Below are 11,632 nucleotides of genomic sequence, written 5' to 3'. Positions count from 1 at the left end.
ACGTTCTGAGTCATCTCACTTGGCACTGCTCTTGTGCCATGATCATGCAGCATCCCTGTGGCATAACAGACCCACTGATGCGTAACGGGGGTCTGAGCCAGTTTGAGGACTGCCTCACCTGAGCACCAAACCAGCTCTATCCAGTCCCTGTTTACCTTTTATATGGATCAGCACTGGGGCAAACCCCTGAAGAAAGGAGCTTTCTCTTGCCTTGGGGCCGCACCCAGATTTACCTCCCAAGTGCCTTTGCTGGGATCAGCAAAGGAATCATTTTCTCACTTTGGTGCATTGCAGCCAAAGGCGCATTGCAGCCCAGAGACCCCAGGACTCTCCTAAACCGCTCACTCATGTCACCTTTAAACTGCTCTTTGCTTGAAAACAGGGAAGGTTGGAACAAGAGTGGAGAGCATTTCACAGCCGGCCTGCCCACCCCAAGCCTGCAGGTGCTGCTGAGATGCTTTCACCCAGGAGAAGTTACCTCCATGGGCAGAAGGATGTTGGCTCATGGACAAGGATTTCCATCAACATAAGTGGTGGCATGGGAGAACACTTTCCATGGGGAAACTGAGGCACTTGGGCTTGTTTGTTAATTGCCTGAACTCCCTGAGGAGGACGATGGCTGAGTCCTCTCCCAGGACCTGACAGATTGTATCCTTTGGCTCTGTGTGGTCCCAAAACACACATGGATCCTATTAGATCCTAACCCATGCTTGACTCAGTGCTAGGTTTTAATCTTGTCTGATGTGAGGTTTCACCACATGCTCACAGGCTTGGCTGAATCCACAACATGGACATGGATCTCAATAATTTCTTCCAGTAAAAGGGAGAAAACAGTTGCCACAGCATTAGCAAGTGCTATGATTTCTTTCTCCTTACTCAGCTAGCTCAGGCCATGCATGGGAAATGCAAACTCCTCTTAATTCCCCATCAGCACCCATCTGATGTACAGGCTGAAAATTGGGTGCCTTCCTCTTCAAAATAATCACAGACTGGTTTTTGAAAAAAAAAAAAAAGTACTCTGCTGCAATTTTCCCCTTAACTAAGTAAATTAAATCATAATTATATCAAGGGATAATCTGTGAAACTGGGTAACAAAGGAGTACATATAATTTCCTTTATAAACAAGAAGCGTGAATGGCATTTCTTGCTAGGAGAAGATTATGAGCAGGGACTGTTTCTATACATTGTATTTGTCATACCACAATAACAAAGACAGACATTCAATATATTTTAAGATGTAAGTTATTCTACAGCATTGCCACGCAAAACAGAGGTCACAGTGTTTCCTTCAAATTTCATACTGAAGTAGTTCTACTTCAAAAACTATTAAAATTCCCAGGTCATTAAAGTCATTGATTCATTAATCCCAGAGATCACTGCACAGCTGATGGAGGAGCCTGTTAGGAAACCCAGAGGAAATAGGCAACTTCATCGAGGTCAATGGGATAGTCCGTGAGCAGCACCGGGGTCTTCTCAAACAACTCCCCCTTGTAGCTGCGCCACTTGCCCGCTGGCAGGTAGACATCACGCTCCTGCTTGCCCATCTCCAGGACAGGTGCCACCATGAGGGTGTCCCCAATGAGGAACTGGGAGTCGATCCTGTGAGTGGCCTCGTCGCGGGGCGAGATCCACCAGATGGGCCGGATGATGGGGTCTCCCGTGTCGGTGACCTCCCCAGCCAGCTCCAGCAGCAGTGGGGCCACCAGCGACTCGTGGAGCTCCGTGAACTTCTGCGCAATCTCCACCACCTCCTTGTCATAGAGCCAGGGTGGGATGGAGAACTGCATGGAGGGCATGAAGGCTGACAGCTCCAGCCACCGCACGTACAGCTCCCGGTCGGGGATCTCCACTGCCCCATCTGTCTTGTTGGGGAGGAAGTTTCCTCCAATCATGTCTGGAAGTACAAATGGGTACCCCAGCATACTGATGGTGAGCACTGTGGGGATGAGGGACTTGAGGCCGAGCTCATAGCCCCAGACGGAGTCACGGTCAATGATGCGGAAGAAGCAGGAGATGTTCTGTGACTGGTAGCCCACCCGCACCTCAGCCAGCTCGTAGAAGGGGATGGCCATCTCTGTGTAGCGTCGTGACCAGATGCTGGGGTCCGAGAGTGGGCGGAAGGTGCTGAACTGCTTGGGTAGGTAACTGGTCTCACCCACATCAAATTTGAAGGACGAGATGCCGTACTTGTGTCGAAGCTGGCGCAGGTGGCTCTGGAACCAGTCGCGGGCTGCTGGGTTGGTGAAGTCCAGGATGGCCCCGATACCATTCCACCACTCCACCATGGCTGGCAGCCGCCCTGACGGCTCCTTGATGAAAAGCTGACGCTCGATTCCCACCCCAAAATTGAAGGAATCTGTGTGTATAAAAGGATGAATCCACAGGGTGACCTTAAACCCATCTTCCCTCAATTTTGCAAACATCTCCGTCACGTTGGGGAACTTGGCAGGGTCAAAGTCAAAGTCCCCGTAGGCTTGTGTGTACATGTCATCAATTTCAATATGGCTGCAGTTGAAACCATTCTTCTTAATGTTTCCTGCAAAATCCAGAACTTTATCCTGGTTGATATCTTTTTTGTAAAGGGCCCAGGTGGACCAGATGGGGTATCGGAAGGCGTTCTCAGCAGGGATCTTGGAGGGCTTGTTGAAGTACCTGCGCACCATGTACTTATGGATGGAGGTGACGTCGGAGCCCACGCAGACCCGGTAGCTGAGCTCGGGGAAGGGCTGCTGCCCCGGTGGCGGCTTGTAGGGCGAGTCCTTGTAGCGGGCCTGAAAGAAGAGGGTGCGTTCGGTGGCATTGAAGCCCAGGTGGAAGGGCACGGAGTCGTTGATCTTGATGGCCGCCGCCTTGGAGGAGAGCCAGTAGCGCTCCAGGATGCCACCAAAGCTGTCACGGAAGGAGTAGACGTCACTTGTCACGTAGGGCACGGGCTCTTGGTAGCCAGCCAGGCGGATGGGCCAGTGCTGGGTGCTCATCTCCGAGCCCCCGTACCAGTGGGCGTCCTCCCAGAACATGGTGTGCTCCACCGCCGGGCCGGCCGCCAGCTCCTCCCAGCGCACACGGTAGCACATCACCGTGTCCTTGGGCTTCACCGTCTGGATGAAGAAGTTGAGCGGCCCCCTGCCCGACCGCGTGCAGCTCAAAATCTCACCCTCCTTGGAGCACGACTCCAGGTCGAGGCTGCCCGAGCGGAAGGCCAGCCGGAACACCACCTCCCCATGCTGGTTCCTGATGACAAAGCCGTCCGCCCGCAGGTCCATCAGCTCCGTCTTGAGCCTCTCTGCCTTCCGCAGGGACACCGTGTAGTAGCACCAGGCCACCACCGCGGCAATGAACAGGATGAGGCCCAGCAAGATGGCCCCGAGCATGGGCCTCAGCTCCTTGGAGGGCTTCTGCTTCACCGGCGTGACATTTCCAGGCAAACACATTTCTTTGGCATCCCCTTTTTGAGTGTTTCCATGTTTTCTCACGCGGTAGGTAATCAGACTGTCCATGACTCCTCTGAAGTGTCAACACCTGGTTAGAAACTTTGCTGCTTTTTTTCCAGCTGGTGAACAGAATATCCAAGATGCTGCATGAAAACACTCACTGTCTCCTTTCCAATGTCCGGCCACTCACACCTGCACTGTTATTTCATGAAACAGAGGGTTATAAACACCAAATAAACAATTTTGCTCAGAGCCGTAGCTCCCCTCCTGCACTTTGCAGCCTTGCAGCCCCCCTGGCCTAGCGGCTCTGGCTTGCTTTGCTCTGTGTGGTGGCAGCCTGTTCACTGGCAGCTGGGCTGAGCTTTTTAGGAGCGGGGCTGTGCCAGTTTTCCCATGACCCTCTCTTGGCTGCAGCCTCACTGCGTCCCGCAGAGCAAGGGCAAAGGGATGAAAGTCAGGCCAGAGCCTGGAGCGGAATGGGGCCAGTGAAAGGGGCTGGTACCTGAGCATACAAGTTGGCCATCACAAGCTGATCTGTTCTTACATAATTATATACCCTGATGGATTTCCCTGCCTGTCCACAAGTTCTCTGCATCAAGTGCAGGCAGAGAAGTTTTGTGCTGAAATGTCCAGCCTCTGACTTCTGTTCCCCACTACCCCAAGGGATGCAGCTGGCAAGTGATGTTTTATCTCCCTGCATTTTGCTCCTTCCCCAAGTTGTATGGGGACATGGGGACTTGGGAATGCACACCCTTTGTGGCCAGCACTGCACTGCTCTGGGGTGGCTAGGCAGAGCCCTTCAGATGGCATGGGAAACTGAGGCAGGTAGCTCGAGGCAACTCACTCTGTGCAACTGGGCTCCCAGCTTTCCTCACTGAGTCCTGGCATCTGTGTGTTCCGACAGGATGAAAATTTTCAGGAGCAGTCTGCATAGAGAGGAGGAAAAAAGAACCAGCTTGTTCATCCAAGCTGTGCCCAGCAACACATGCTGGGTGTATTTACCCGTGCCACCATGACATCAGTATCTAAGTATACAGAGATGATAAGCTGCCCAGGGAGTCATTAAAAATACCAGAGGTCACCACATTTGGGATCGATTGCAGCAGCCTCCCAACCACCCAATGAGCTGCTCAGTCAGTTTTTATAATGTGTTCTTAGGGTGAGCAAGGCTTTGCCAAGAAAAATTGCTGGAGTGGATTAAAGTGGTCCTGGGAAAGCCCTGGCCAGGTTGGGGGATGAGATAAGAAAAGTTGCTGCTGTCCCAAAGAGCTGGTGAGCCAGGACAGAGATGGTTTTGGGGAGCAGGTTTGGTTACACACACGCTTGGGCACTCTGCCAGCCCCAAAGTGTTGAGACCTGGCAGCCTCCCCGCTGCTGGCCTCGCTCCTGACATGACTTTGAGGCTCCAGCTCAGGGGGTTTCCAGCAAAACCCTGGTGTTTTTGCAAAAACAACCTCTTTGCTTTGAAGATGTTTTTATGTGCTGGGTCAGTCCTCAGTTGCTGCCTTCAGAGTTTTCCTCCTTGCTTCGTCCTTTTGCTCTCCCAGCCAGCCTGGAGACAGGACTCTCCTTTAAGATGAGCCCAGCCGTTTTCAAGGGTGAACAAACAAGTAAAGGAAAGGGAGAGGGAAATAGGTTTTCCAGGACTTCTGCTTTTTTTTTTTTTTTTTTTTTTTAATATTAAACAACACATTAAAAAAAAAAAAAAACAAACCCCACAGGGCCATCAGGACTCCAAAATCTCTGCAAGAATAAAGGATGTGTGGGAAGATTCCCAGCTTTCTATCCAGTAACTTCTCTCCCAGACAATTGCTGCTTGAAATCCCTCAACTTCCACAGGGGCAGAAGATCAGTGGCAGGAAGATGGTATACAAGGGAGTCAAGGTTCCTAGGCCAAGCTGTCCTTTCCCCAGTGCCTTTTGGGTTTTCCTCCCTCCTGTGATGTGGCAGGGTGCTGCACTGGTACCCCAGCCCTGCCCCTCACAGAAGAGAGGTGAGATGTGGGTGGTCAGAGAGAAGAGCAAGCGCTGGCACTTCTGGAGGCAAAGCAGGATGAAACTGGGATTCCCAGGACAGATCTTGTCAGGGTAAGGGAGTCTCTGAAGCTGCTAACTCCTGCCCTTCAAGGCTTATGTCTTATGGAAGCATTAAACATCTACTGGCTTAGCAGACAGCCTGCTCAGAGTGATGAGAAGGGTCCTGCCAAAGGGTACACATAGGTGACCCAAAGCCCAGGTCCAACCTTTTCCTTGCTCCATCCATGGGGTTATGTCATCACAGTGTTCCTTCCCCATGAATATTTAACTGGTCCTTGCAGAGCCTCTCTGCTCCAGTGACTGGTGAGTACTTAATTAACCCACGCAAAGTGCAACTGCTTCCAAGCAAGGATGGGCTGAATGCTCCCATAGCTCTCCAAAAGTCAGATGCCCCAGGGATGCAGGCACTGTTTTATCGTCCCAAATGGATCTGGCCTCATCAGTCCCCCAGCCCTTTCTCCGAAGTGAGCTGGGATTGCTCACTCCAAGGATCTTAGCAGCCCTTAGCATGCACTGATTAAACATTGACCTATCCAGCACCGTGACATGCAGAAAATGAGCTGGGACTTTAGACCCTCTTAAACAGGAGCTAAGCAAGGGTTCTGAGTGATGAAACACATGTCAGCCAGCTCGAAGGGCAGCTGCAACCCTAAACCCCTTTGTGCACCTACCCTCAGAGCCTCCTTTCTCCAGACCAAATCTATCCCCAGCAACCCCCTTGACCTCTTGATACATGTGGCACAAGTTTGTCAGGCCTCGGTTCAGGTCCAAGCTGTGTGGTTCCTTAATCCTTAGACTTTTGCCTTTCCAATGTGTTTACCTGCCTGCTGGTGCACAGACAGCATCACTTGTCAAATAACCCATCAGGAAACAATCCTGTCTTTAAATAGCTTTCTATATTAAAATTCCTTTTATAACAGGTTATCAGACACTTAGGAGTTGCTATCAGGTGCTCAGAGGGAGAGTATACAACATGTTCTAGCAGAAAGCACCATAGGTAGCTGTACCATGGTCATAAACAATCTATTGCCCTGTCAAACTCTGCAAGAACTTATTAATCATTTACCAAGCCCTTTTAGACTGTTTCAAATGGGATTTTTTTAACAGAAAACACACCCAAAGCAGAAAGCAGTTCCCATCAGCTCTCATTTCCCATAGCAGCCTGGCACACACAGGCGTCTTATGGGGGATTTATTGCTAAAAGGGCCCCAGGGAGAATTGCTCACCACTTTTTCTGCATATAGATGACATGAGAAAAGAGGTAACTGCTATCGCTGCAGCCAAAGAGGAGGAGCAAGGGAGAGCCAAGGTTATCACATGAGCTGCCACAGATTAGCTACAAAGCCAAGAAGGCTTAACACAAGGGGGAAGTGGCTGGGGGATGGATGCAGAGGGTGAAGTGACATTGCCTAGTCTGCAGCTCATGTGGTGCATGCAGGGGCACCAGTATCCCCACCAGCAACACCCAGCATTTAGGGAGCACCTAGAGCAACCCAAGGAGGTGGCCGAGGAGGGACGCAGCCAGAGTTCCTTCTGCAAAGTGGTGCAGGATCCTGCTCCTCCTGGGGGAAAAGCACCCTTGTGTCCCAAAGCAGGGAGGATATTAGCCACAGCTCTGTGTGTACCCCTCACCCCAGCTCTGGGCTTTGAACAATTCCTGATAGCTCTAGCAAGGGCAACAGTGATGGCTGGCCTCACCGCCTCGACCCTTGGCCCCTGGGGATCTTCCCTGGGTTCTTGGGCTGAAACAGCAGTTTGGTTCATATTAACCCTACGCCAGAAAGAAGCAGAGTCCAACCTGCCAGGAGGCTTGTGGCTGTATCCTGCAGGGATGTACCAGCAGCATGGAGAGACCAGCTCACTCATACCAGACTGCTCTGTGCAGGCTTATTTCTGGCAGCCACGCTGATCTGGGGGTCTCCACACTGCTCTCCATTGTTCCTGATGCCTGGAGGAGTTTTTAGCTCATCTCAGCATGAAGGTGGCTGTACAGACTCTGCTGGCTTTTGCCTGTACAAAGTGCTGCTTGCAAAGCTGGTAATCCCATGCAAGACTGACAGTGCTGTAAGCCCCCTGGAGCCATGCAAGTCCAGCTCAGGACTAGAGCAGAAATATTACCTTCTTTTTTTTCCTTATCCAGAGGATCCCAGTCTCTCGCTACTGGGAATAAAGGGGAGTTTAGTGCATAGGTCTTTCAGTCCTAGTTACTATAGAAGCAGGCAGTGGAAAGTCCCACACCTGTCCTATTACACAAACTCTTCCTTCCCAAGCTGGCAGAAAAAACAAAAAACAAACAAACAAACAAAAAAAGAAGTCAAACTTGCAAAATCAACTTTTTCCCCGTTTCAGGGCTCTCTCTGACTCTTGAGCCCGCACACAGTACCCGTGCGCTGCTGCTCCAAGCTGTAAGTAGTGGCCACAGCATCCTGCTGCACGCCGAGAGCCGCTCTGCTCGAATCCTTGGGCAGCAGCTCCATCTGCCGAGCCAGTGGCCCAGGATGAAACTCAGGGAGTGTTGCCAGGATTGTCCCACGGCTGTGGGGTGACTGGTCATCGGGCACCATCCCCTGGGCAGCACAGAGCGCGTCAGACCCTGTTGCATCAGGATCAATGCTTGTGAGAACCAGGGAGTTTCTGAGGTGCCTTCCCCTGATGAAGAAGCAAACCAAGCAAGGAGTGATAAGCAAAGCAACAGGCAAGGTGAAAAAGATCATGTGCTGCAGCTGTAATCATGTGAGCAGGTTGGGGCACAGTGGAAATATAGGAAAATGGGGGGGAAAAAAGGGTGCTTTCATCTCAGGCTGCTCTGAATGAAGTCTGTGAGCTGGGCTTATGCCAGGTGAAGGAATAAGCCTGGAAGCGACCTGGTTCTGAGCTGGGCTTTCTCCCCCTTAGGCTCAGACCCCTTGGCTTGCCTCACCACTTACCCAGCTTTGACCAGTGCGATGAAATCCCATCTTCAAAGCAGATGTGGATGGAGGAATCAGTCATGATTCGTGCCAGCCAGCAGCCAGATGGATGTGATAGGGGTTTTACTACTGAAACTCAGCCTGGTCATAGGTAAGAGATACTTCCCTGTTTTTTCAGAAATTACCCCACATGGTTGAAGCTGAGCCTTTCACAAGCACTTTGAACTAGGCACCCAGAAGGAAGAACCTGCAAAAGGCCAGACAGCTGTAAAGAAAGCTATTGAGCATTTGCACTTTGCCTGAAGGAGGTTACCCAGGGAGAGGGGAAGATTTAATCCGTAAAATACTGAACAACTGGAGAGCCCCCCCAGAGACTCAGCCCTCCTCACCCCAGGCACCCAGTGCAGGCTTTGCCATTCCTGTCCTGGGGTGGCACTGAGGGTACAGGACTGAGCTCAGATTTTAAGATGCCTGCTGATGTCCCCAGTGTCATACAGAGTCTTGCTGGCTCCAAGGTTGGAGTGAAAGCCTAATGGAAGGCTGTGCTTTTCCTGATCATCCTATGGATTTTAGACTGGTGAAATAGTTGTCTCCACTTGCTCTCCCAGCTGCTGTGTTGCCAGAAAGCAGTGCCTGTCCCACACCAGACAGGGCTGCATTTGGGTGTCTGGCGAGTGATCCTTGTGTTTGAAGATGTTGTACCATGTCCCCATCAGGAGATGAAGTTTCAGTTGATCATCACTTCACTCTCATTAAATTCACCATGAGCTGCAAAATGTTGAGAAAAAGCAATGCACTCATCAAACTGACAATGGATCCAAGAACAAAGCTGCTCCATGGGTCTTGGGTCAGCAAGTAACCGATGTGGAAATTACGTGACTGAGAGCCAGCAATTACAGGACTATCCTGTTCCACGTGGGAGAGACCACAGCTGGAAAGTAGCTTGATCTCTCCTAAGAGCAGCCCAGGAAAAGCTGTGGGAACAATTTGAAGAAAGCAACCCTATGCATGAGGCTACACAATGACATAAGCAAGCCAATGCATCGCAGAATAATGTGCTTTAAGGCTACAGAGAAATTTTATATGCAAATATTTTCTTGCATATATAAGAAATAAGGCCAAAGTGGTGTTCTGAAAACCTAAAAATCTCAGTGTCTGATGCTCAACTGATTCATTTTGGTCTGTGCTGACACATCACTTTGACCACTTTTCTCCAGGGCTTAAGTATGGCATCAGTTTCTGGGTTAGGCTCTCCTCAATCCAGGTGCTAGTAGGGAGTTCGGTGCCAGCCTGAAAGTCCTGTATCTCATTAAGGGATTGCTAAAGCCAGAAAAAAAAGGATTTGCCTTTGGATGCAGTGTTAAGTTTCATCTCTGGATGGAGCAGATCTCCAGTTGAAGCATGTCTCCAGATGGAGCAGACCTCTGGTCTGGTGCTCCATGGCAGGGTGATGGGCAGCAAGGAGAGCAGCTGGATTCTGTGCTGTGGCATCCCTTGTCACACTCAGTGCCAGCCAGGGGACAGCTGAGCAGAGATGCTTCAAGACATCACATTGGAAGGGGAGCCCCAGCACATGCCCTTTAGAAGAAAAGTTGAATCTGAGCTGCTCATCAGACAGAGGCAGATCTGCTAAACATACTGCTACTGGGAAATCCTGAGCTGAAAATGGCAGGAAAAGAGTAGGGGACATACTTACTATTCTCTAAGTTTTCCCTCAGCATCCTCTGTGAGTCTCTGCTGGATTCGGGCCTAGGGATAGACCTGTAGGCTGACCCTGCATGGTCCTTCCCACACTAACACTGCAGCAAAGACCCCTGACAGCTGCCCACCTGGCAGGAGGAGGACACCTTCCTTGCACATACAGGGAAAGGATTTCTCAGTGTTTCTCAGAGACAGACTTCATGGCTTTGGGCAGATCACAGTCTCTACATGCCTCAGTTTCCCTTGTGTGAAATGGATGGCAGGGCCTGGAGGAGAAACACAGGAGATGTAGCACCTCCCAGGGTCAGAGCAATAGCAGGATCCATGGTAAAAGAGCACAGTGACCTTTTCACACAGATATTCGCTGTGATGCCCCTCATCTGAAGGGGAGACACTTCTACCCTGAGCTCTTACCTCTCCTCCTTCTCCTGTGGGAGAGACACACTCACTCAGTAAACATGGTGGAGAGTGTTTGCACTTTCAACCCCCATCATGTGGAGAAGAGTTTAACATATGTGCTTTTTAAAATTAAAAAATGCTTGGTATTTAGTGCAACTTGACATGTTCCCATGGGGAAAAGAAACCAGTAATCCCAAAGAAACCAGCTCTGTAGTATTCTTCTTGAGTACAGTGCTATGAGCAAGCAGGAACAACCTCTCCAGGGCAAGAACTTACCCCAACCTTCCCTTTTTTTGGCCATAGTATATCACTCACCGGATCTACACCTGCCTGGGAAGAAGCTGGTCTGGTCTGAAGCCAGATCCCCCCTCTGAGAGGGGAAAAGCTGGCAGCCATCATCTCAGAGGGGAAAAGAGGGAAGTGCACCTTTTCAAGGCTCTGACCCAACCCCATGACCTTGCACCCATGCCAATGTTGTGCTGTCTTAATTTGACAGCTTGACCACTAAATGAAGCAGCTCCCAGCTCTCCAAGCAACTCTTGGTCTCATGAGCAGAGCTGGGAGATATGACACTGGTAACATGCAGGACTGGATCCCAAAAGTAAAAGTGAAGCCATCACTTTCATGTGTTTTTGTGCAAAAGGATTAATGATGTATCTGGGTGAGAATGACCCCAGCAAGCAGGTGGGACAGGACAGTGAAGAGAGGCTACATGACTGCATGGGAGCATCTCGTTATCAAACTTACAACTCTGTCTTCTCCTGATGATATTTCATTCAACAGCCTTTGCTGCTGTCCTTGGGGAGGGGTGTGTGATTTTCCCCCTGTGCAGAGTCCAAACTGATGCATGAAAATTCAAACTCAGCTGAAGCAATCCTCAGAGCAAGCATTAGGGCAGACCCACGGTGGGACCCTGCTCCCCGGCCAGAAGCTCAGCTCTCCCTTCCATCACCCTCCAGCTCCAGGACCCTGGCAGATGGTTTTATCTCCACCATGACCTATAACGGTGCTTAAACTCATGTCAGTGGGAATAATTCTTCCCAAAGAAAAAACCACCCTGTGACGGCACGGCCGAGTGCAAGGTTCCAGCAGGCACATCCCACGCCCCTCCCAGCACTCCTGCCGAACTTTGCCTTTTCTTGCCAGGCCAGCCCCG

General features: G+C 50.7%; 1 protein-coding gene across 1 annotated transcript; it reads right to left on the bottom strand.

Moving 5' to 3' along the window:
• Nucleotides 1-1,119: 1,119 nt before the first annotated feature.
• Nucleotides 1,120-7,382, bottom strand: LOC141973411 (myogenesis-regulating glycosidase-like). Its single transcript, XM_074931950.1, has 3 exons — nt 7,266-7,382; nt 4,276-4,357; nt 1,120-3,628 (listed from the first exon to the last, which is right to left on the bottom strand). Exon 3 carries the CDS (start codon nt 3,495-3,497, stop codon nt 1,401-1,403), a length of 2,097 nt encoding a protein of 698 aa, XP_074788051.1. The 5' UTR covers nt 3,498-3,628; nt 4,276-4,357; nt 7,266-7,382; the 3' UTR covers nt 1,120-1,400.
• Nucleotides 7,383-11,632: the final 4,250 nt, after the last annotated feature.

The sequence above is a fragment of the Athene noctua genome, chromosome Z (assembly GCF_965140245.1).
Source record: "Athene noctua chromosome Z, bAthNoc1.hap1.1, whole genome shotgun sequence".
Taxonomy (NCBI): domain Eukaryota; kingdom Metazoa; phylum Chordata; class Aves; order Strigiformes; family Strigidae; genus Athene; species Athene noctua.
The sequence above is the reverse complement of the archived record's forward strand: the minus strand, read 5'-3'. Positions and strand labels throughout refer to the sequence as shown.

Bases quoted from the DNA above. Each gene is read 5' to 3' on its own strand.
- LOC141973411 (XM_074931950.1), bottom strand. From the start codon at position 3,497: ATGGACAGTCTGATTACCTACCGCGTGAGAAAACATGGAAACACTCAA.